The sequence below is a fragment of the Limanda limanda genome, chromosome 5, assembly GCF_963576545.1.
Source record: "Limanda limanda chromosome 5, fLimLim1.1, whole genome shotgun sequence".
NCBI classification, from domain to species: Eukaryota; Metazoa; Chordata; class Actinopteri; order Pleuronectiformes; family Pleuronectidae; genus Limanda; species Limanda limanda.
In genome coordinates, this window is record NC_083640.1 from 14257788 (window position 1) to 14283420 (window position 25633).

At 41.5% G+C, this 25633-nt stretch overlaps 2 protein-coding genes across 3 annotated transcripts; one reads left to right on the top strand and one right to left on the bottom strand.

The window, feature by feature from the left end:
- Positions 1 to 18: 18 nt before the first annotated feature.
- Positions 19 to 15512, bottom strand: git2a (G protein-coupled receptor kinase interacting ArfGAP 2a). Of its 2 annotated transcripts, XM_061070821.1 has the most exons (20): positions 15164 to 15512; positions 12324 to 12457; positions 11901 to 12013; positions 11651 to 11756; positions 11455 to 11541; positions 11233 to 11363; positions 11040 to 11134; positions 10704 to 10749; positions 10170 to 10221; positions 9993 to 10065; positions 9290 to 9387; positions 9076 to 9187; positions 8830 to 8972; positions 8589 to 8738; positions 6208 to 6456; positions 5256 to 5345; positions 3377 to 3459; positions 3030 to 3221; positions 1614 to 1677; positions 19 to 1292 (listed from the first exon to the last, which is right to left on the bottom strand). In XM_061070821.1, the coding sequence occupies exons 1-20, from the start codon at positions 15213 to 15215 to the stop codon at positions 1080 to 1082; spliced, it is 2283 nt and encodes a 760-aa protein (XP_060926804.1). In that variant the 5' UTR covers positions 15216 to 15512; the 3' UTR covers positions 19 to 1079. The 2 variants fall into 2 exon arrangements, with proteins under 2 accessions (XP_060926804.1, XP_060926805.1); XM_061070822.1 differs by lacking the exon at positions 5256 to 5345.
- A 1242-nt stretch (positions 15513 to 16754) lies between these two features.
- Positions 16755 to 23736, top strand: ankrd13a (ankyrin repeat domain 13A). Its single transcript, XM_061070824.1, has 15 exons — positions 16755 to 17044; positions 18212 to 18347; positions 18637 to 18761; positions 18870 to 18915; positions 19190 to 19333; positions 19432 to 19621; positions 19804 to 19870; positions 19986 to 20067; positions 20181 to 20242; positions 20324 to 20454; positions 20561 to 20718; positions 20810 to 20971; positions 21068 to 21228; positions 21365 to 21429; positions 21584 to 23736. The coding sequence occupies exons 1-15, from the start codon at positions 16937 to 16939 to the stop codon at positions 21780 to 21782; spliced, it is 1836 nt and encodes a 611-aa protein (XP_060926807.1). The 5' UTR covers positions 16755 to 16936; the 3' UTR covers positions 21783 to 23736.
- The last annotated feature ends 1897 nt before the right edge of the window (positions 23737 to 25633 follow it).

The following is a 25633-nucleotide window of genomic DNA, read 5'->3' on the forward strand; positions in this document are numbered from 1 at the left end:
TGTGTAGTTATAAATTAAGTTTATTTAGAAAATAGTTATTTTTCCAAAGTCCGACTTTGAACTGCATTCAATGAAATAACCTTGATCCGATTTCAGAACGACGATGAAACACTTGAGTGAGGATGAATGATGGGAAGCACATTATCAGGGCAGGTGTCTACAGCTCGATCCCACATGTTGCACATTAATACAAAAACTAGCAGCAACGGAACAGAGCAGAAAACACATGGACGTACGTACAGTATGGCTCTTAGCTCTATATATGCTGTAACATCACCAACACTGCAATGGTACATGGAAGCCCAGAATACAGTGCAGTCTATAGCCTGTTGGAGACACACTAAATCATGACAACATCCTGGCTTTGGTTAAGATCACAACCTGCCTCCTAAACAAGTTCACTAACAGGGCAAATTTCTCTGTGATAAGTGCACTGCACACTGGGTTACACTGGGACAGGGGACACACTGTGTAAATGGCTTTTTTTAATGCAACAAACATTAGCATTGCAATGTGTGATGTAATGAAGTTCCCAATATTTAATGGAAGTTACCTAATTATTCTGTTTCTGAAGATTAAACTTAACAGTACGATGATGATGCTTCCAGTTTAATTAATCAGAGGAAGCTCCTTTAGTACAAGAGTGTTAACAACAGCATTCAATGACATTTGTGGTTTTTAAAAATCTGTGCCTTGCTTTGGACCGATAACATATACCTGTATCACCATATAAGTTCAATGTAATGTGCTTGAAGACTATTTGTAAGTTAGAGCAACTTTTACTCTAAGTTTCAGCGACAAATCTAGAAGCCTCTGTATTTCCCTGACTTGCTGCATGTCATCTTCACCTCAAGAGAAATTGTGCTATTACAACCGCTGAATATCCCAAAAAACAGCTGCTGACTTTTTCCCTTGAAACTCAGAGCTGGCTTTAAATAATGTCAATACCTATTCATAAGTTAAAAAACAAACAAATGCATGCATATACCACAAAAACAAAAATCAGCAAAAGGATTTGGAAAAAATATATATTAAAAAGAACTGAGATGCTGAGCGGCTTTGCAGCCTTGTAAGTGCTGTTAGTTGGTGTTCTCCTTTGTGGTGATGGTGACGAGCTGCTTGGCGGCCTTGGCGATGTCATAAGCACATTGGATGACCTGCTGAGTGACCAGCTGCATGTCCGGTGCCGGGCAGCCCTCTGAGGGCACCGCCTTCCTGCACTCGCCCTGGAGCCGGTACGCGCTGGAGGTCAACAGGCGCAGGGAGCTTCTCACGGTCTCCGAGCGTGGCCTCTGCAGAGGACGGTGAAAATATCATGGGACTGTCTTTATTTTGTGTCCTTTCAAAATTCAGCAGAACGGTGTTAAAGGTGCAGGATGAATTCAGTGCAGATTGACTTCTTGGCCTAAAACCTTAGTTGGTTTGTCTACTTTACTTTTCACCACACTAAACACACACATTTAATAATATTTAGTACATTGGTTATTGGTACAGGTGATAATATTGCTGTATTTGAACTTGAAACATCTAATTCTATTTTTGCTGCCTTTATAAGTAAATAATAACTGATCCACTCCCTCTGACTAAATATATGTACGAGGTTGTTTCCATACCTTGGGAAAGAGGGCAGCCATTTCTGTTACAGCCACATATATTCTTTCTGAGCAGGGTATGAAGCTGTGAGGAGAAGACGTGTGTCAGATAGTTCAATGTATTGATATCATATCTTTCGAATTTCTACATTAATATTAATGTAGAAGAACTTCACCAAAAGTTATTACATGCAAAGAACTCCGTCATATCCACAACACATCATGCATGTTCAGTTCACGTCAGGCTGACATGAACTAATAACATGTTACTGAACACACTATTAGTCCTGTGAGATTTTATATAATCGAAAAAACAACAACACCTGACACAAACAAACAAACCTGACAAATATGAAAATCTTAAAACATTAATCACACTCTGGGCTACATCTGTTAAATGCAAGTCACTACACAGATGTATTGTAATTTGTAACTTTCCATCAACTATCTTGAGTTAGAGTGAGTGAGAAAACATATCATCGACAATCAAGTAATAAACTAGAGCCCGGCCGATTTTTGGGGGCGATGCCATATTTCAGGGAGTGAATTTGTTTTTGTAATAGATATATCAGCCGAAATATAATATAAAAAAAGGTCAATTATTCCTAAGATGTCGTTATAGAACCCTTATGTAAAAGAAATGTAAATGAGGCTTGACATTTTACAGTTAGCCATAAACTATAAAAAGAAAACAAATAAAACCAAATATGTGGAGCTGGAATAAAGAAAATTAACACACTTTTTAAAAATAAAATGTGATCAGAAATGCACATCTTCTCTGCATTGTTATTATGAAAAATAAAGGTTCTTATATCAACACGAATCGGCACGGATAAACGTCAATACCCACATGTCTGTGAGAGGCTCATATCAGCTGACACATATAATGATCAGGCTCCATTTTACACTGAACAGATTCAAGCTTTCATCAGCACACATTGGCATTGGAAAAGAGACATTAGCTTGTTAGTGGGTGAGAGAAGAAAAGGAGGGAGGGAGAGGAGAATGAAACTGTGCCTGGGAGGCAGGGACAGAGGCCAGAGTACCAGGAGGTGGGGTCAGGGGACCGGAGGCTGAGCGGCTGCAGGGGAGGGGGGGCCTTGTCAGCCCAGGGTACCAGAGTGCTGAAGCATCCCAGACTGTGCCTGAGCCGACGCACACCTTCCCGCTCACATGGTCTGCTCACAGGAGCGAGGGAGGGGGGGCGGAACCGCAACACAACAACATAACAGCAGCAGCAGAGTGGAAGTAGAATGGGGGGTAGGGGGGGTGAAGATTACAGAAACAAAAGAGGAAATTAAAGAAAATAAACACAACTAAACAGAACAGAATTATAATGAAAGGAAGAGGAACTTGGGATGTAAAAATGAAAGCAGGGAAGTTAAAGCTCGACAGCGTCTCTGATCTAAAAAAAAGAATTCCATTTTAGATTCTGACCTGTCGTGTTTGTTCTCCTGAGCAGCACGCAGCAGCTCCTGGATGTTCTTGGTGATCTGCTCGGTTTTGCGGATGACGTCCTCCGTGCTGGGAAGCGTGGGGTCCGACTCCGTCTCCAGAGCGTCCAGCTCGGGGATGGAGCTGCCCTCCCCCAGCCAGCCACTGCTCCTCAGCCTCCCTCTCCTGCACAAGCTGCAGCAGTAAAAGTCACAAGAAAAAAAAAGTATTTATTGTTTTTTCTCGGCAGACATAACAGCTCATAATGTTACTGAAGACCCCATTTGAACCATATCAGGAGCCATAAAACACGGTTATTATGGTTCACTTGACAACTTATTTACTCTCACCCTGAATCATCCAGCTCAGAGTCGTAGAACGTGTTGTCATAGTCACTTTCCGGCATGCTGCTCTGCTTCTCAAACCTCGAGGCCTAGAAGGAAGATTGAGGACAGAAAGAATCCCATTCTTCAATGCTACAGGTCAAATTCATCCACAATGAGCAAGAATTTACATTTTTCTGTTTGTTGTGCCAACTTCAAACTGGAGTATAAACATGTGATGCAGACGACTGCAGTAAGCCAGTACAGCTGTGAAGCAAGAGCACATCACAATACATTTACAGCATTTGTATAAATATTAGTAAAACAGATTATGAGTTTAGATCATTTCCTCCTTTCAGTGTGATAGCTACTAAAAGAGGGGTTATGTTTACATCTGCATTTGTTTGCTTCTTTATAAAAAGGATTACACAAAAACTACAGTGTGGATTTCAAAGAAACCTGGATGGGGTGTCGGCCAAGACAGAAATGATTACATTTTGAAGTGGATCTGAACAAAAAGGTACAATCCAGGATAGTCGTCCTCTTTAACATTGCAAGACAGGATGTTTGTTTTGTTTTTCACATCTTCACAAATTTACCAGGAAATAATTCAAAGATTCTGAAGAAAAAGGTACAAATCTGGTCACATTTAGGGAAACTGATATCTACGAGGGTGTGAAATTTGATGCAGCTTAATCGATTAGAAGCAGATTGTTGGTCCTTAGCCGAGGTATGTGCTCAAATGAGTGACATTCCAGTTTGTCTATGAAAACTTTTGAACTCCTGAAGTAAAGATTGAACAAACAAAAAGACAGATTTTCAACACATGGCTCTAGGGATCTGAACCATGACACACAAGCTTTCTCCGAATTATAGAGAAGTGAACGCAAGAGGTTTTTACATGAGGACGGGAAGTCAGTGTCTGGACGAGTTCATAAATAAAACGAAATGTCACGCAGCACAAATATGAAGTGTGTGACACAAAGTGTTCACTATGATCTGATATGTTCATTGTAGCTTCACATCACGCAGTCTCACTATCAGACTGAAAACTATATTTATAAACAGGAAGCAGAGACAGACAAGTTACACTCACGCCACACAGCCGGAACGTACAGAATGTTCATAACCTTTCAGTACATCCGCCAAATACACGCAGTACAAAATGAAATGCTGCACGTGTAAGCTTGCCTGAGGAAAAGCGATTAGTTCATACATGTTTAGATTAGTCTGTGTTCTACCTGAAGAGAGGATCAATCTGTATAGACTGTAAACACTCAGGGATGACCTGTGTTGAGAGCATGCTGCTGAAAGCTCACTGTGCAAAGTGGACAAGCATTTGTTAGACAGTCAAAATAAGATTTTTTTCTTGATAAGCAGAGGATTTGAAATGAGAAAAATCCAGGAATTGAAGAACTTAAGATGTATAAAAAATACATTGTACTCACTAAATCTAATTTACTTAATACTCAATTAATTTCCCTCATTCTTACAGGTGGTTGTGAAAAAATTCAACAAACACTAAAAACAAACTTTGTCCAATCAATCAAAATTCTACATCATCTGCTACACAGGATTCTGCATCAAACGGAAAGCGTTAAAATGATCAGTTGCTGCGTCACAAGCACAACTTTCTGCTCAGGGTTCAGGCTGAGGTATTCTCCTTCACCAAACCACACAATTCCACTTGTGTAGCCGCACAGTGAGGATGACGCTGATGGAGGAAGGTGTCTGGCGGTGAAGGGCAGCCAGTGGAGGGTTGGCTCATGCAGCAGCGCAGAGAGGGGGCGGCATTTGGGGAGAGACAGGAATGTAAAGGGACCAGAAAGAGGTAGGAATGGTAAAAGGCTCCTGGTAGATTTTGCTGTGTCCCACGAGGTGTGGACCGAGTGCGGATGTACTTAACCTTTTGAGCACTTTCGTCCTTCGACCATGACATGGTTGATGGAAATGAGGGGAGGGATGAAGAGGCGGTCACAAAAGCGCCTCTTTCCGTCTAAAGACAGGGTTCAAATCACATTTTAAGGACACATTTCTTCAGTTTCAGAATGAAAGGTGTAGCGAGATGACGTGAGGACGTCCCACAAACCTCTTCAAGGCGGTTGCGGCTTTATCACATAATGTATATTGAGAAAGGAGCTGATGGAAACAGTGCAATGAATATGAGCATGATCAAGATTAGAAAATCCTGTTGTTTTAGAAGGGATAGCAATTAATGTTATGTGGTAACTTTAAAATAGCTTGGTTGATTTCACAGATCATTCTCCTACATTTAAGCCCTGAGAGCGAAGAGTTAATTCATCAGAAGAAAAGAACCAGAAAACTACAATTCATCAGCTCAAATTTAACTGCAGACAAATCAAAGAGAAGTCAAACAGGTGAGAAGGTTTTAGTGAGTGTGTGGATTCATCATGCATTACAAGAACACAGAGTATTTGTATGGTAGTTTTAATGCTTCATCAACATAAAACACAATACAAAAAACCTTCAGAGTTTATCAGAATAACAGCATCTCTTTGTTTGTACAGCTACGTTCTGACTGAGGAACAAGCAGCACTCCAGTAAACAACAGCTGTATACAGACACACACACACACACACACAACAGTCCTGTGTATACTTCAAATCTGGACATAATGAAATGTGACTGACTCTAATTGAAATGCATGAAACTATGCTTTTTGAGGACTCTGTCTCTGATGCAGCAGAAAACTACCCAGTGGTAAATGAGTGAGGAAACATTTTGAAGAAAGGTTTGCAGACAAGGTGAATACATGAGGGAAAGTCATGGAAACATAGCAGAGGAGAGGAAATGGCAAAGGAGAGCAGGGAACAGGTCTTACTTACATTCTTACTTACATGAGGTGGGAAGGGTTGCATGGTGGGGATACCCTCCTCAGGGTAGGAAGTTTCCCCTTTAGGGAGATAGGGCTTCAGGCCTGAGCCGGTCTCATACATAGACATGGGCCGACTGGCCTGTGCAGACTGCCGGCGTTTCAGGGCTGAGGGACTGGAAGGGTCAGGGTAGTCTGAACCGCTGGGGATCTGATAGATATTGGGTGTGACCTGCCGCCTGAGAGACGAGTTGTCGCTTTGCAGAGATTGAAGCTGGAAGAGACGGTCAGCAACAGACTAAGAGGTGCTTTCAGCAAAGCAAGCTTTGTTCCCTGTCCTGACCCATTCAGCATTTCAGTTTCTCTCCCATTGTTCCTCTAAATATTTATTCCCAGGAGTGTTTCAATCAAGCTTTGGATACAGCTCTCACAAAAAAACAGAAAAGAACAAAAAACTACAAACGTTTCTGACTGGTCACCACCAATATGTGTGTGTACATGTGTATGTGTGTGTATATATATATTTATAACCTGAAGCGGTTTAAATTATAATGATTTCTTGCTTAAGCTTCAAAGAAATATTCTATCAATCATTTGCTTTATCTGCTGAGGAGGCTGCTGTGATAATATTACCCCACACTAGTACATTATCCTTTAAGAATAAACCTGTGCCATTGTGCTACAATATCCACACAGCTCCTCATGCTTGTGACTGTTACTGAAACAGCTTCCCGTTTTTAAATGCTCTGCTCTGAACCACCCAATATCACAGTAATAACCAGACTTTCGCTTTTTGTCTAGAGATGCAAAGCAAGTGACAAGCAAGCAAAAGGTTGTTGCACAGGTCAGCAACACAGATGAAGTTTAAGTCGAGGTGCAGCTACAGTACAGAGAGACTGAGAAGAACAAAATCAAGAAGATTTTGTCAAAGATTAACTGGCCTTAATCAATGCAACAACTTGCATTCAATGCTGAGAAAGAACTTGTCTGCTGGTGTTTAAAAGTGAAACTTGAGATGTAGAGGGACTTAGTTACTAACATCTGCTGGTGTTTGGTAAAGGCTGATTTGTTACAGAAACAGGGTTCTAATACAAGAGAAGCCTGCATTACAAATATGGTTACTGGTATCTGTCCTGTCCAGCATCTTTATCTGAATGTTCTTTGTTGAGATATGGTCGAACCACAAATTAAGACATGTGCTTACAGTTCTTAGTATCTATGCATAGACTGTGCATAAAGGTGGACGACATGACAGTTCACCCAAAAGTGAAGCCAAAGCATCTCGATCACCCTTGATGGCTGGCTGCAGTAAAGGTCATAAATCTAACCTCCTGGATGGTTTCATTCTTATCACACTGAGGTTTGTGATCATTTCCCCGATGAGTTTGGATTAAATTAGTTGATGCTATAAAAACGGGTATAAATGTGCTGAGACCAACTTGCCATTGGTCTATTGCAGCAACAGGACCTTGATACTGCAGCTCAGCTCCATCCTGCGCAGAATCTGGCTAAAGCACAAGATGGTGGCAACAATATCCCGAATATTTTAGCTTCATTTTTGTAAAACTGGGAGATGTGGAGACGCGTCGTCTATCTTTATATACAGTCTACGGTCTACCCCCAGAAAATAAGAGACACACAATCTGCAACCTCCTTCCAAACATCCAAATTAAAACCCTTTAACACATGTAAAACAAAAGAGTAACCTCAATGTCAAGGATTAATTTTGACAAAACACGTAGCTGTAACATGTTTTAGAACATCTGTGGTCAAAAATATATAATGTATAAATATATCTTACAAATCAGCACTTTGGTACAGTAACACTATTCCAGACTTGAATCAGCTGAGGAGCTAGCTTTCTATGAAATTTCTATGAAATGTAACTGCTTGAAAAACATGTCCAACAATAAATCCGGATGTTAACAGCTAGAAATCATCTAAAAACATTCTATTCAGTCAACACTTGTGATGAAGCAAGGCACACACATACAATTTAAGTTAGTGACTATGACTATGAAGGGATAAAAAACCTGTCATGCTCTTGAAACATGCTTGTTAGTAACATGAAATAGCATAGCTATAACTTTAATTTACAGATAAAAAAAAATTGTGACTAAACTGTGTTTGATATTAACTGGAGTAATGGTGGACTTGTTCTTCTCACATCTTTAAAACAAACCAACACAAAACAAATGCTGTTTACATTCAAGCTATGAAATTGAACATGCTGGCCAAAACAGAGGGTGGACCAGCAGGGCAGCTCGGCCCTGACTCCAACCCACAGGCTGGGCCTCCACACAGCGATCACACTGGGCAGGAGAAGAGCTCTGCTGACCGCTGTGGCCCCCCCCCTCAGGCTGGCCCCCGGTGTTAGTGATCTTAAGGGTGGAGCTCGGTGGATACCTTTTTCTGCATCAGCCTCAGCTCATCGCTCAGGTTGTTATTGGCTTTCATGAGCTGCTGAATCTTGGCTTCAGAGGCTGAGAGCGCGTGTTTCACCTCCAAGTATTCTTGCATAGTAATGGGGCTGTCTGAGAGGTCAGAGTCCAGACTCTGTGGGATAAGAAACAACAACTGTAAAGACATCTAGAGAGAGACACAGTGTCTGTCACGGTTGTAATTTGCGAATGTGACACTATGATACCTTGGTCCTGTCTCCTTTGCTGGAGTTGAGCTCTGGATCTGTATCCTCGTCCGACGCCACACTATCATAGTCAGGCTGGTCGTTGTCCTGGCTGTCGCTACAGTGCCTGATAGCCACACTCTTCAGGATGAGTTCAATATTGTCTGGAATGAAGGGACAGAGTCAAACACTTAACATCTCTGCTGCACAAGCGAGAAATGTCCGGTGCCAGCATGACCTTGAAATAAATACACATAAGAAACTGACCTTTGGGACTGGCCACTGAGTTCCCCTGTTGTCTGCGCTTAGCATCACTTAGTATGTCGATCACCAGAGTTGCAAATTCATGTGCATTAAATCTTGCAAGTTTCTGTCGTCCCTAATATGAAAACAAATAGGCAAATTTATTGTCAAAATGAATCCATACATACAAAGAGAAACAATAAAGCATTAGTAAAAGGGTTCTGTGAGGGTTACTTGCCTGGTTTCGTGTTGATGAATACTCTGGATTCACAGGCAGGAAAGGCACCACGGTGGTTTCTGTCACCAGGGTGCTGTGATTCTGTGTGACCAACCACACTGCAAGAAACAGAAGAATGAAATGTAAACTAATGTCCAGATCAAGTCAGAATGTCTGCTGTGAAAAAGAGCTGTATTTTCAAAAGAAGCGTAGTGTAAACTGATGGTCTCTTTAACATTTCTAGTTGGTGGAACTCTTTATAGGAACCAGAGATTCTCTTTTGCCATTTTAAAGGTTCAGTGTGCAGAATTTACTGATATCTGGAGGTGAAGTTGCATATTGCAGCTGAATACCCCTCCCCTCACCCTCCCCTTCTGAACATTAAAGAAGCTGTGGCAGCCTTCAGTTGTCATAAAAACTCAAAAGTTGTTTAGTTTGTCAAGTGTGGGCTTCTGTTAAAAAAAAACATGGTGGCGTCCGTAGAGAGGACCCGCTCCTAATGTAAATATAACGTATCTAAATACAAAGGGCCCATTCCAGGGTAAAGAAAACTAAAAATTGTACAATTTAGATTAAATACACTAGGACTATTTCATAATCAATTTATGCCACCTAAATCTCTAAAACACACTGGACCTTTAATGAGCATTTAATTATTCTCAATTACTCTCATCTAACATATCATTGGTCACAGGTATACAAGACAAGACAAAAAGACTTTTACCTGCATCCGTCTCTCGTCGGTCCACCTCATCATACACGTCCATGGCCAGCTCCTCGAATAAATGATTACTGAGCTGCATCAAAGTCAGGAAACTACACTTAGTCCCACATGAGTCATCGGATGGAGCAAAGCTCAGAACACTGAAATTCTACAAGAGAACACTACAACAGTACTTACAGACTGTAGTTTCTTCTTTGCTGCTTTGGCCAGTTCTGATAGGTCTAAACTGCTGTGAACAGGAAATAACTCATCATTATAAGCTGTTGAGAAATTAACATGATTTAAACTTTAATCTGATGAATACTTACATGTTCCTTATTCACCATAAGAAAGCAATGAAAAAACATAAAATGTAACATTTCAGTTTAAGAAGTTAAACCCTGTTTTGTCCGCCATAATATACTTGTTTGGTAATAGAGCTAAAGAGTTGTTCTCAATGAATTATTTGCAGCAATTACAGAGCTTTTACTTTGACTCTACTACCTCACTGGGTCTGTTATCTTCAGCTCATATAACAGATGCTGCAGGGAGCTCAACAGCATGTCAGAACGGGCCTCAGAGCAAAAACACAATCCTAAACAACTGCCTCACTGCTCTCGCTCTGCATGCTCCATCCAAGTCAAACCTTATCAGTTATGCACATGTTCAATCAAAGTTAAATCGCTGAATAATGACTCACATCAGGCTGATATACAGCTCGGGCTCTCTTACCTGTCGGCCATTTGTGGAACAATGAAGTGCTGGCTGTTTTTATGATCTAAAAGGAAGAAGAAGGTGCTGGATCACTGACAGAATCATTGCTTATACTTGAAACACATTACATAGTTGGTATTCACGAGACAAAATAAACTGACAAGGACATATGCGTTCTCGCATACAGCTCCTCCGGATCATTTCAGTAGAATTTCCTGAGTTTGAAAGCAGGTACAGGGTCAAAGCTACCCCCCCTCTCGGATTTAGCAGAACAACCACACCAAAATAAATGCATGTATTATTTAGCCCATTTGCTTTTACAACACATTCATTTCAATTCCAGATCTTTCTCACCTGGTTTCCTCCCACATAAGTAGAACGCCAGTCGATCAGTTAGTTCAAATTGAATCTCCACCAGTCTTTCTGCCAGGTCATGTTGGCCAGCTTCCCTAAAAAAAATATTTAAAAAAAACATTTCGAATTGGATAAATAACTCAAACTTTGTTAATCTTTTTGTGTTGAAATTAGTTTATGGAAAGTAACTAACCTTGCACAGTCAATGGGCGTTTTGCCATTGCTGTCAGGGGCTCCAGGATCTGCCCCATAAACAGTTAACAGCTCAGCCTGAGATACTTGCCCTGCCTTTGCTGCTACATGCAAGGGAGAGTTTCCTCTTTCCTGGAGTAGAAGCAGATTCAAGACCTCATATCAACAGACAAGCAAAAGCACAGATGAAAATGTATATAAATGTATATAAAGTGAATCTTACGGGGTGAAAAAAGTTTGCTTGTGCTCCAAGGGATAGCAACCTCAAACAAGTCTCCAGATTCCCTGTGCGTACACTGGAGTGAAGTTGCTGAAGAAAGAAAACATTTTTAGTATGAATTGGAAACGGTTAATAATATAAAAACACTTAATACAAAACACTTTTCTCATAATCAGTGTGAGCAGCTTTTTCTCCTCACCTTACTTAGATCCTTGGCTGTCGAGCTGTCGTCCTCTCGGCAAGGCATGCGATGGACGAATGCCAGCATTTGATATTTGGCTCTTATAAATTCTGATTTGTTTGGGCTTTTGGGACAATGATAAAAATAGATAAACAGAGACAATGAATGAGCAAGCAGCACAGATAAACACTATTTATTTATTGTAATGATCATTTTAACATCCAGAGAACAAAAGGCTCTGTAATTATTTCAGACGTGTATGACTCACTGCAGTTTGTCCTGAGGGTTGGCCTTGCGTTTCCCGCTCATCACAGATGCAGGGTCCAGGAGGGAGTGCTCCCATATTGAATTTGAACCGTTGCTGTATAATGTCTGAACCATCTAAGTGAAATCAAAAAGAAATGGATTTTACCTTTAGAATACTGACTGACATTTCTGTTCCCTAACAAATACTTTCTATATTTGGACAGAAATCAATACAACTCAGTGGGGTCGGTTGTCAAACAGATTTATCTTGAGCAAAGAGACGGGGAAGCTAAAATCAGAACTACAGTAATAAAGACTGTGCAAAGATAACATGACCTCAAGGCCTTTTAAGAAACAATGCAGCCTCTGACAGGAACAGTAAACGTCACAGCTGAGAGTGTAAAGATCCCACAGAATCTAAACATTCTCACGGAGCTGTTATTACCTGAAGCTGTGTGGGAGGCCACGGCGTGTGCGTCAGGTGGCGGACTTGGGAGCTATGTCTTCCAAGACTTCGGTGAACACTGCAGCACTCATCGCAGACCAACACGCCCCTGTTCACGGAGGCCCAACGAGGTTCTGACAGGGATGAGAAACGTATTACTGTTCATCTACTGCTCACACTGAGGGCCAAATATTCCCATCACTTATATGCTGATTTTAATTGAACAATATGAACCCAATAACCTTTTATTCATCATGTTCTTAACCGACTATTACACAGTGGTACTTACATGGAAAAGGCCACAACCAGCAATTAACAGATCCCACAAACAAGTGTTTTCTGTGTAGCCAAATCCTCATGTTACATATTGTTCTGTGCCTTTGACCTCAATTGTTATCGGAAAGTGATCAAAAGGCCTCAGTTAGCCACACCATTGTACTCATGTTCCTTCATGTTTATGAATTCATGTCTAAAAACAGTTCCTAACAAATACACTGTTCCCACCTGCCTAAGTAACTAGCTGTTTTAGGAACTAACTGAGCTTTTTTGAAATTAATATTAATATGTTGTACATTGAGTAGTGTACAATTATTACAGACTCTGCACTACAGTGATTCAAGGTATTTTTGTACATAGGTTTAGGTGAAGCCACACACATTGAAAAAAGGAAGTGTAGACTAACAGTTGTCGGTTGAAGCATGTCAACGTTATTGTTGAGTGATCGAGCAGCTTCCCCTTTCAATACACTGTTCAACAAGGATATATGGTCTAGTGCTGCATAATCAGGCAACGCCTGGCGTTAGAACCTGAGTGCAGAAGATACAGAATACTCTGTGCCCAAAATAAATATGTGTACTTAACCTTGACCTATTTTGCATACTTCATCTACTACAAATGTCTCAGGGTTGTGTTGTCTCCCATCTCTACCGAGAAGCTGGTGGCAGCGAACATCTCAAGACCAAAAATATGGTAAATTCATACACCACTGGCCCGAAAGCCAATTAACTGTTGAGCAAATTGAGTGTCTGGCACGGTGACAGCACAGACAGTGAGACTGTAAGTGCCTCAGCAGCAGCTGAGTTGTAGGATGAACAGCCGCGGGAGTTGCTGGTCAGATTCTGGCGCCTGGTCCACAGTTTTCAGCAGCTTCTCCAAACTTACACGCCACCAAGACATTAGTGTTAGTGCTGACATGCCTCTTTTACCCATTCCTCAACAAGTGCTGCTAAATTTAATACCACATCTTAGAAACTATAAATATTCTTGCCCAACAACTGGTGACAGTTGTATGGAAGGGCAATCCGGGCCAGCTGCTGTGGAGACCTGGGGGGGGGGGGGGGGGGTAACTTAAAAGCCCTGATGAGGAACAAGGTACTAAAACTTGACTAATCCTGAAGATCTGGCAAACAGAAATGGAAATACATTGGGTTAACCCTCACTAAAAACATTCTCTTACATTGTGCAACATTCACAAATCATTGTGGTGCCATTATATAATGAGAAAAATCGTCTGCATTGAAAGCATGCGGTCAATTCACTCAGCATCCTGTTTTGCTTCCTGTGCCTGCTGAAAAACATCACGTCACTTCTATATAAATGGGACTCCTGAAAGCACCTCAGACACAATGCAGCTACTACTTGTTCGTCTGTCACAGAAACAGTAAATTGTAAGAACTTAAATCCACTTTTCTTTCTTTCCTATTAGCTTGCTATTGAGAACAAAAAAGATCTGCTAGAAGGTGCTGATGCTCTGAGGCCACATAATGGACACAGTATTAAATTTGAGGCTAACATGGCTTTGACTAGATTGTTTTTGATGCTATTACTTGATTTGTTGTCTTTGATTTCAGATTTTGTAATTGATTTTTTTTCTGTATTTTATTTTAAAAGCTATAGTGTACCTGTAGTTTGCTTGTTGTCTTTTATGTTGTCTTTTTTTGTTCTCTTAGTGAGCAACTTTTTAATTGCTATTTTTAAAAGGTGCTTTGAGCATTATAATATTTCCACTGGAGATGATCGCTATCTAATAAATCTGCTTACATCACTGCAGATAGCATAGTAGGTAAAACAGGATCATAGAGAAAGGGTCCGATCTCTCTTTTTTTTAATTTAGATTCCAGATGTAAAATTATACTTATTTGCAGTATCTTTACACCAATCCAGATTTTATAAACCCTTAATTCATGTTGAAGTGGAGAAGAGTCCTTTCTTTTAGGCATCCCCCATGAGAGTTGGATCAGCCTAGGACAGGCTTTCCTTTCTCCTACCAATGTCTTTGTGTGTTGTCCTCTGTACCCACTGGCTTTGTAAAAGAATGATGCTGTCATCCTACTTGTTCTGCAGACATGACACAGAACTTACAACGCAGATTTCTGCTGCTGATCTGGGATGAGATTTCAGAATTGAAGATTCGATTTCAGATGTGCTGGAAACCTCTGAATGTCGCATAAGAAACTACCGTAAACATGTTGTCTGTTGTTAAAGACAAATCTGGATTAAACAACTGTACACATTTAAAAAATATATATTTTAAAACCAAGCATGGAAACAGAAAAGAAGAAGATAGCTGCTACAGGTCTGCTTGAAACCTGAGTCCAGGGAGGCTCCACGTTAGTTAGTGACTGATCTGTAAACACCACTGACATCCTGCTCAGTCAAAACAACACGGAACTTCATGATCTACATTACAGTGTGAAAACAGCTTGAACCAGCGCCCATAATCAGATTTAAATCAGAAGAGGCTTACTGAGCTGGAAGGAGCCAAACCTCAGTGGATCAATAAAGGCTAACAGCTCGAGTGTTTAGGGATGGTGTGTGTTTGTGTGTGTGTGTTAGCTTACCTGGGACATTACAATCAGCGCAGAGCTCAGTGTTTCTCAGACGTTTAGACATCCTGTCCTCAGCTCAGGGGGAAATGTCTCCTCACAATGAGAAGCCTGTGCTGTGTGTTGAGCTAACCATTGATTACTCTGTGTGTGTGTGTGTGGACGCCTTCCGTGTTAGCAACACCTCGCTAAGCTAATTACGAACAACCCGAACTACGACCTGCCACCGGGTTTAACTTCGGGTTCGCGTCTTACGTCAGCACCATTATCACGGTGCCCGGAGGAGGAAGGTACAATGCTACCACTTAGCTGAGTTAGCACCTGACTAGCTAACTAGCCTCTATTCGCCTGCCAGTCTTCAGTGTGTGTGTGTGTGTGTGTCAGTGTCAGACAAGCAGCAGGGCGACATGCAGCTGCAGCATTACCAGAGGTACACTGTGCCCAAAGTGAAGACTCTCAGGTGACACACACCCAGCGATGATAGAATAATACACATAATACTCAAGTTCCCGTGTGACCCCGATTTTACACTTTCATTTAAGAGTGAAACGTGAACACTTCAATGTATGGTTGTTTCTATGTTAGTTTTTGCTGTGGTGTGAAAACTGCACATCCTGACAGACAAGGCTGAGGGCAGAAAAACAAGAAGAGGCAAAGGAGGTGATTCTGATCTATTCACCATTTGAATCCGGTAGTAATCAATACAAGTTGTGTTAACAGCTATGATGAAGACAGAGCATGCTTGGTTACAGTGGCCATAGTTTAAAACACATCTCACCAATCAACACTTCAAATGTTTTACACAGCACATGTACACAACTGACTGCCATAGGTTATTCATTGTAATCTTTTATTATGTGGATATAATATGCAGCATATATGACTTTGAGCTCCCAGTTGTACGATCTAGTACACAATGATGTGCTGGTGGAACTTCACATGATTTTGTCCCCTTTTAATTGTATAATATTAACTAAATGTTTTTGTATCAGCGTGTATGTTTTTTTTGTATGTACCTTTTTTGTCCGTTTTGTCTCTTATTTGTTTCTGTTTGTTTGTTTGTCTCTTCTATTTTTAAAGTCAACAAGCTTGGGACTGCCCATGATAATGAGTCTACTAATTAATTAATGTACACTGCCCCTTGTAGTAAATACAAGTTAAAAAGTTCAATTTCTACCAACCTCTGCGTGAAAAGAGCTAATTCATATCCATGTTATGGACAAAACGTTCAAAATGTATATTAGGTTAATGTTTGCAGAACACAGTTGTTCACAAATGTAACTAACTTCATATATTTAATCAATTAATTAAAGGAATCAAATGTATTCAGGTAGGAACCAAAGATGTTTGTCCACCCCCGTGCGGACAGGGTGAATGGTTTCGTCCAGACTGAAACTGATTATTATTATAATTTTCTTTCTACTTTTTTTTTTAATACAAAACACATCTCTATTATATGATGACTGAATAAATATCAGATATCAGACACGAGCCGGTGAGATGTGTTAGTTCGATGCAGTTGATTAGATTGGGCGTCCGCTTCTCTGTGAGACACCCCTGTCCTCATTGGTTGATCCCGCTGGCACTTCCGTGTTCAAAAGTTTTATTTAGGGGAAGCTTTGATACGAAAGTTGGTCACCGGTCCTGGACGATTTTCGACGCTGCTGTGGTCAAACCTTGTGAATATGGGTCCCACTCGTCGTACATGTCGCTAGCGCAGGTTCCCCATATGGCTGTGACCACCACAAGCGGGCCAGCGTTGCACTGAGAGTGTCCGCAAAGAGGAAGATGTCCACGGCTAGCGTTAGCGATGACATCCGTGGGAAGTTCCCCCTGCACTCCGCGGTGTGGGAGAACGACTACAGGCGACTGGAGGAGCAAGTCACGATAGCGGAGGTTCGTAAACACAGACACCGCGACGGGAACTAGCTGCTAGCGGGCTGGTTAGCTAGTGGGAGCCGGGGTCGAGCGGGTGAAGCTGCGGAGGGATCCAGTCACAGTAGGCCGGTCGTGTTGACAGATGCTCAGTATCACTAGGAAAGCAAAGAGAACACTACAGCGTTTGAAAGTTACGAAACACAACATTTATTATTGCCAGTTTCCACTTGTCCTAGAATTCACTGACTGTCCACTACGAGTAGATCAAATAACGGATGAACGGTTCTACCTAGTGAATCTATGCATTTCTTCTTTAGCGTGCACCTGACCATAGGACTGGGCGAGATGGCCTAAAGCTTTATCAAGATATCAATGTTCTAATCGGTCCTTATCGATAATTATCAAGATAAACATCGTTAAATTAACATTTAGTTAAAGTGTAAAGGCTGATGTTTGCTCCCCGAGTGAAGGCTGTGGTTGAAATCATTACTACAAACATTTGATAAACTGCAAGACATTTTACAAACGATCAATTATGTGTTCTACGCCCTGACTGTGCTTACTCAAGATATAAGCAATACACTGCCATGTATTGGACTTTTGTTATATTGCTATTGATGAAAGGCAATTTAGTGTTTTATTGCCCAGCCTTACCAGACCATTACATAAATTGTGTCATTGTTCCTTTGAAGAGTTAATACTAGGGATCAAATCATTGGCACAGTCTAAACAAAAGTGCCACTAATTTGTTTTTACTCATCTTCCAAATTCTCCTTTTGTTGTTGTTTTTCCTCACACTAATCCACCACAGTTAATACTGTATATTGTTGTATTGTCATTACTATGCTTCAATTGTTATTACCCAACAGTGTTGACCAATAACACCCTTATCTCTGCATCATGACTCACGTAATGACCACTCATGACATCAAGTCTTTTCACTGTCCCGAGTCCGACTACTTCCTTCAACCCTGTGTCGTTGTCAGTGTGGACCTAAATGAAAACCTTTGTTATAATATTAAGGAGAGCAGTTTTATGTAGCCTGCACACCACACACTTTTCCTCATAAAACAGGTTATGCCCTTACTGCAGTATTTTGTCCAACTAGGTGACCTCATTATATTATTAAATGTGAAATATTCTAAATGTGCAGGTGAAGCGTGACTTTGTCTTTGCTTTTCTCAGAATGCCATCGAGGCTGCGGATCCCCGAGGTCGAACCCCTCTGCACTTGGCTGTGTCACTCGGGCACATGGAGTCTGTGAGAGTCCTTCTGAGACACGGCGCTGAAGTGACAAAAGAAAATGCCAACAACTGGACGGGTCAGTTATAAAGCCGGCTGCAGAAAACTCAATGAATGCCATCACACTTTCCATGTGTCACTCACTTCCCTCGCAGATGTGCTTTTCCAGGATTTATGGGTTGTTCGATCACTTAGATCCCTTTGTTCATTAACCTACACATCGTCTGCCAGTAATGGGCTTTCTGGTTAAAACACGACGCCCATCCACTCCTCTGAGGTTTTTAATGGATAGTTGCTTCTCCTTGCAAACAGATGCGGTTGCTGTGAAACATTTAGTGGTTTGTTTAGACATGTCTGTCTTTCTGCAGCGCTGCAGGAGGCGGTCAGCACCGGAGATCCAGAGATGGTTCAGTTAGTGCTTCAACGCAGAGACTACCTCAAAGCCTCGACTGCCCTGGGAGGAGTGCCTGAGCTGCTGGCCAAAATCCGAGAGGTTTTACTTCATATATTTTTTTATTATCTTATTATCCATCTTTAAATATCAATGGAAACATAAAAATAAAATAAATAATTTATCTATTTGAGATTTTTCTATCCACAGTCGCCAGACTTCTACATGGAAATGAAATGGGAATTCAACAGTTGGAGTAAGTATGTGTTTGTGTTCATGATGTACAGGCTGGTTTATCAGCAGTTCACTGTGTAAAAAGAAGGTATCTGCAAGTGCATTCTACTGCAGAGACCACTGGTTAAATATTGTATTTGCATAAAGTTGAGAGGTTTCATTAGGTCATACAGGAAAAACAACATACTTGCCTCTTTGTAGGTAAAGCATTTGATTCGGTTTGAGATGACCTTGTTTTTCATGTGTGGATACTTTTCTTCCCCTTTGTGGAACATTGATTTATTGTTGCTTCGCAGTCCCTCTTCTGTCCCGAGTTTGTCCAAGTGACGTTTGTCGCATTTGGAAAAGTGGCGCCAGCCTACGAGTGGACGCCACTCTTCTAGGCTTTGAAAACATGACCTGGATCAGAGGGCGCAGAAGCTACATCTTCAGAGGGGACGGTGTGTGATTTAACTCTCCTGCACAGAGAAGCTGTCACTGTGATTTGTACCTTTTTCTGAGAAGTGATTTAAAACTGTCCCTAATTGTATTTGTACAGATTCACATGCCGAGCTGATGGAGGTGAATCACGATGATGAAGTGGTGGACACAGAGCGCTTCAACATCTCCCAAGAAATTGAGGATGTCACACTGGAGTCAATGCAGCCAGCTGAGCAGGAAGTTGCCAAAAGGTTGACGACCCCCGTTGTCAACACCTTCCTGGACACCAAGGATATCGCTTTTGAGAGGCAAGAATCTAACTCCTTATTCACAACATGCATCACACTCTGCAGCACTGACAGTATTTCATCAGAGTTCACAACTCATGGCATTTTCATACTTCTGATGTTTTTCTACCATTGTTATATGAACACCCACTGAGGGACATATCATTGGATTTTGCCTGTAATGATGTTTTGTGTTTTCACAGGAACAAGTCTGGGATATGGGGCTGGAGAACTGACAGAACAGAATTGGTCGATGGATTTGAATCAAAGGTCACTGAAGCTATACATTTGTTTTTTGAATTATATTTAAAGTTTTCTTCACTGAAAGCTTTGCAGCACAACAGTTACAACAGTATCTGACATCAGATTCTGGTCGTCTGCTCAGGTTTTCAGTGTGAACAATGTAAATGTGGTAATCAGGACGAGGACAGAGCATCTCACAGACGAGGAGAAAGCCAGAATAAAAAGTGAGTGCAAATATTAATGTGTTACTTTCCTGTTTTTATACTCATGTTAGATCATGTCGAATGATTCATTTTGAGAGTCAGAGAGAATTAAAGTTGGATTTTTTGATAAAAAGGTGAGAGGAACGTCCTGGAGTCTCTGCTGGGGACTGTGGAGCAGCACATAAGTGCACAAGGGGTAAGACGTGCACTCAGTAATTACAAAAGAATTCTGTTCCCACCCGGTGGCTCATCTGATACGACTGCTCTGACTTCATAGGATCTAACTCTTGAGTATGCAACTGCCACCAATCCCACTGCCATCACTCCAGAGGAATATTTTGATCCCGACTTTGACCTCGGGAACAGGGACATCGGCCGACCCATTGAACTCAGCATTAGAACCCAGAAGTGAGAGACGCCGTTTTAAGTTTACATTAACTTCATACTTGATTCCTCCTAGCTGTGTGTTATCTATATCACAAGCTAAAGTTGTGCACAATCTCTCCTCATGCAGATTCAAAGGTACATTGTGGATGAGTGAGGATCATCCCCTGTCCCTGGTGGAGCAGGTGACCCCCATAATTGACCTCATGGCCCGGACGAGTTCCCATTTCGCACGGTTAAGGGACTTTGTAACCTTAAAGTTTCCTCCTGGATTCCCTGTTAAAATCGGTAAGTGAGTTGTTTATAGAGACTGACCTTTTGCAGGGGCTCTTCCATTCCTCCTCAGTTATTTGTTCACAGCTTGTCTTTTCTCTGACAGAGATTCCACTGTTTCATGTGCTGAATGCCAAGATTACATTTGGTAGTGTAAATGCATGCAGTACTGCAGAGGAGGCAAGCACATCTCCGGCGAGCACCACGCCAGGGAGCACCACACCAGCAGCCACGCCAACATCTTCAGGGGGAGAGGAAGAAGCTGCAGGTACGAATGCAGCCAGTCTCACCACTGTATTAAAATAGAAATTGACAGTCTGCAAATTTAGTTCATTTATTGATTTTGTTGTACTCCCCCGCCCAGCACTCCCTCTGTTTAAGGTGTGCCCCTCAGTGTTTGTGGTGCCGGTCGGTTACCTCCGCCGAGGAGGCACACGCCACACACCCGTGTCAAACAATGACGAGGAGCTCTTGCAGTATGCCATCCATCAGAGTCTCCTGGAGTCTCGCAGAGTCCCGGGCCAGGTCACAACAATTTTTTTTCAGCTCTCTCGCAAATGCCTTATGTTACACAAATTTCTTCTTACAATTCTCCCATGCTGTCCTTGATTTAGCTGTTTATTGCATTACTTACCTCCCCTTTATGTTTACGTGTTTGTAGGAGGGGATCAGTGAGGAGACAGATGGGGAATTCACGGATGCAATCCCCAGAAGCCAGAGTGACAGGTAGGTTGCAAGCATAGTAGTAACATAAGTACATGTGGTAAAAGCAACAGTCCCTCATACTTGCAGGGGCCACTCTGTATCCACCACCTGCATGTGTCAGTAAAAGCCACAGATCAGAGCTGGATCTTACTTTGCCCTGTCACTGTCATTCTAGGAGTATCCCAGAGGGGGTGCTAGTGGAATTTGGAGACACCTCCAGCGCTACCAGCTCCGTCTCTGCCTCCAGCCCTGACTCAGACCTCCGCCTGGCCATGGAGCTCTCCGCCCGAGCTCAGGAGGAAGAGGAGAGGGCGAGAAAGCAAGAGGAAGAGGAGCTGGAGCAGATACTGCAGCTGTCGCTCACTGAGAAGTGAAAGGAATAAGAGGGAATAATAATAATAATAATAATTTAACTTTTCCAGATCCAGAAACAACAACAACCACCACACCTCAGTTTACCTTCCCAACCACTGTCTATGCAACTGCAGAATTCTCTCTGTAAGAGATCGTTCTTGCACAGGCAATATCAAACTCACAATATCTGATATTTTCCAAAAGGTATTTTTGGTAAGACCATACTCCTTTTTTATATGATATTTCTATCTCAGCATAGTTTGTCTCCTCACTCGAGCTTCATTTGTGGACTCGTTGAGATAGATTCCAGTGGGTTCTGCTTTTTATTTATTTATTTTCTTTTTCCTACTCAGAATCAGAGCAGCAACCCACGGTGTGTCGGTGGACTCGTCGTCCTGAGTGCAGTTATGGTTCTGTGAAGTTAAACATTTGACCACTCTAGGTGATTACATGTAGTGTTGACACTCAGATGTGACACTTTAGGTGGCATTGTTTTTTAATTTCCTAGTACCTGTCGCCTACTGTGGCCCTTAAGGGACAGATCACAGGGTTTTCACTGGGAAGTTTTCCTGCAGAGTTGAGGACCACAGGCTCACTGAATAATAGAAATCTCAGGGTTCAAATTGTTCACATTTTCCCATCACTTTGGAAATGTAGTTTGTTAATCAGTTGTTAAGCTCGTGTAAATTGTTGCCTGGTAAACGTTTCTTTGGTGCAAAATGGTATTCTGAATATCACTCTATGCCATACCAACATTAAGTCAGAGAGATTGGTTATTAAAGTTCATAATTAAGGTGTTAGGGTTAGTTTCTTGTACTCTCTGAATGTCTCCTCTGCAGATGTTTAAACAAAATCTTGTGGCTGTGAGGGAAACTTTATATTGGCTGCATAGTGATGTAGCCATAGGATGGGGGTTTAACTTTCCCTACCTGATTTATTTTTTTCTTCCATTTGTACATTTTCTCTGATTTTTGTTGTCAGACAGGAAATATTTCTGTTAACTGTCACCAAGCATCTTCAAGCATTTTTCACCTCAGTTCAAAATGCAATAGCTGAGACCGGTCTGTCTGTGGATGTCACGCGCCTCAGGAGCGTCACATGACCAATCTTGCAGAGATTTTTCTGATTCCTGAAGGCAGCCAGCCTTTTGTAGCCATGAACAACTTTCGACCTCTGAGCAGAACAGAACATTGCACAGGGTCAAAGGTCAAGCATGCCCGCCACTTGCAGGTTCTTTCAGCATGTGCCAATGGATCGCTTGCTCTGAGTGACGCCTGCTGAACTTTCTGAGGAGTTAATTTTGTAACTTAGAAACAAGGTGTTGTGGGTATTGCTGATTAACATGCATTAACCACTGTACTTGATTTTACTGACAGCCAACCACTCGGAGTGGCAAGAAAAATATGCAAAACCTTTGGAATCACCTCGTTTTCTGCAGTAATTTGTCATAAAACGTGATATGATTTGTCACAATAACAGGCAGACAAAATGTGCTTAAGGTTATAACACACAAATATTTGTTTAGTGTCTTTATAGAACATGCACACCAAACATTCAGAGTGCTGGAGGAATAATATGACCTGCACAACATTCAGGAGGAATTCCAGATCATTTTCTCATACAGAACTGTTTCAGTTCAAACTTATTCTAAAAATGTCAGGTGTAATTGTAACTTTAATGAAGATCTGACCACATTTTAAGACACAAAAACTCATCTTATTCCACAGGGTTTCCCTCACTTTTTCTTGCCACGTCTCTCTTTGTGCTGCGTCTGACTTGCAGGGGCTTCCGCTGGAAATCTTTAACGATCAAATTGCCAAACCGCTGAACACTAGACTGGCTAGCTTTGGCTAATGACATGCAGATCTTTGTAATGCACCGCTCGAGCTGCAAAGTTGTTTTTTAATATGATAAAACTTTAGGAACGTGTTGCTTTCAAAATGTTGTTTTTAAAATAAAAGCACTTTATTTCCATGAGGACTGCATGTGGTCTTGTTGAAGTAGGTTGACATTGTCGGGTCAAGTACGCCGATCTTTCTTTATGTTTAGCTAGCAGGTAAATGTTGTTAGTCAAAGTCAGGATGCACTCCTACAATGTAGGAGGGATCTGCTGTTATAACAAAACAGAAGCTTTTGTTGTCTAAAGAATGTTTTGGAATTGTTTACAGTTTCAATGAAAATGTTTCTAAATTTACTCCATCTGTATCTTTATCGGATTTTACTCATCTTTACTTTATATTTTTTGTTTGTTTAATTAACCTAGTTCACAGTTAGCAAATCATTCGGAGAACAATTTTATTCCAAAATCAAAAAGCAGGAAGCAGGAAACAGGCCAAGCTCACTAAATGGTGACAACACGATGATGGTGATAATCTATGGGCCTGTACCAAAAACTTTGCAAAGCTAAAACATTTCATTTAACCAAAACCTCAGGTTCCATTGATATAGATAAAAAACAATGAGACCTCTCCAGCGCTGTAGTTTTTTTTTATCGTTTTTTAATAGGAGTCCAGTCATATTTAAAATGTTCATTTTAAAAAGGCAGAAACAGCAAAGTAAAATAATTTACATAATTCTCTTTACATTATAAATGCATCATCTCTCATGAGTGACCCAATACGCAAATAGTTAATTTGAGAAAATTGATGAGCAGATTTCCCCATTTACAGAATAAAATACATAAATAAACTGGACTAGAACAACGGAGATTAGAGTAATGACAACTCTCACTTTAAAAATCCCCCCTTAGTTTATTTAAAGGCTTTTGGCCTCCAGGCTTATTCTCCCTTCAAAACAAACATGAGACCAACTCTCGGAAAATCAAATAAATCAAACTAGTTACAACCTTAAGGTGTGAAGTCCAAACCAATATAAATAAAATGTAACGTGTTATGTTTGCATTAGCTCATGTTATTGTCAAATAACATTTGTCAAACCAACAATATAATTCAGTGCATAGACGTAGGCTCATTTCAAATTAAATAAACAAATGACATATCAAAAACAGGTGAATAATTCTTCAGTAGCCTGCTATGATCAGTGAAACACTGCTGGTGTGTCACAGTGTTCTCTGGGTGTTTCCGCTGATGGCCGGCAGGTAGCAGAGTTTGCAGGGTTCCTCCTCAGTCAGGCAGCTCCGGTCTGTTGTTGTTGTTGGACCGGTTGCAGCCGATGAGCTCCCCGGTGCTCGGTGCAGGTTGTACCGGGACAACAGCTCCTCTGTCCCCGGTGTGTCTTCCTCTCCTCTGCACCGTGTCACCGTCCAGGCAGCGGCTTGTAGACGCAGATCGCCATGAGGATCATGAGCAGCAGCAGGACAGAGAGGACACAGCTCATGGTCACTGCGGGGACAGAGACAACAGACCGATCACAGACTGAAAGGCAATATGGATCAACCGACTGCTCACTGGTTTGAATGAACACGTTTCAATGGGAAAGACAAAGACTCCAACCAGTTTACAGGATGAGCAGCAGCAGCATCACTGTCAGGCCTCAGTTCTCAGGCTCACCTACATCCTGCTTCAGTAGAACCACGTACGCTCTCTGGGTTATTTCCGACTCCTCATTGTGTCCTTTAACTAACACACTACTACACACTGTTAGCATTACGACCTGAGGGAGGAGAGGCAGCATCATGGAGGAGGAGAAGGAGGAGGAGGAGGGTGGTGGTGAGGATGATGTGAGAGGAAGGCGTTTCTCCTTCCGCTGTAGGATCTGGGTCCTAACGCCCACTTGATTAAGTGCTGCCTCTAATAAGAATTTATTTGATTAATCGATTTGTCAACTGACAGAAAGTTGATGCCCAACTTACCTGATGAGAGATGAATCATTTAAGTTCCTTTTGGAAACATTTTAACAATCACATTTTTTT

Coding starts and splice junctions, on each gene's coding strand:
- git2a (XM_061070821.1), bottom strand. CDS start 15,215: ATGTCTAAACGTCTGAGAAACACTGAGCTCTGCGCTGATTGTAATGTC. Junction 10,750..11,039: donor CTTATGTGGGAGGAAACCAG/GTGAGAAAGATC, acceptor TCTTCCTTTTAG/ATCATAAAAACAGCCAGCAC. Junction 10,066..10,169: donor CAAAGAAGAAACTACAGTCT/GTAAGTACTGTT, acceptor ACTTTGATGCAG/CTCAGTAATCATTTATTCGA.
- ankrd13a (XM_061070824.1), top strand. CDS start 16,937: ATGTCCACGGCTAGCGTTAGCGATGACATCCGTGGGAAGTTCCCCCTG. Junction 19,334..19,431: donor CTACATCTTCAGAGGGGACG/GTGTGTGATTTA, acceptor GTATTTGTACAG/ATTCACATGCCGAGCTGATG. Junction 20,243..20,323: donor AGCACATAAGTGCACAAGGG/GTAAGACGTGCA, acceptor CTGACTTCATAG/GATCTAACTCTTGAGTATGC.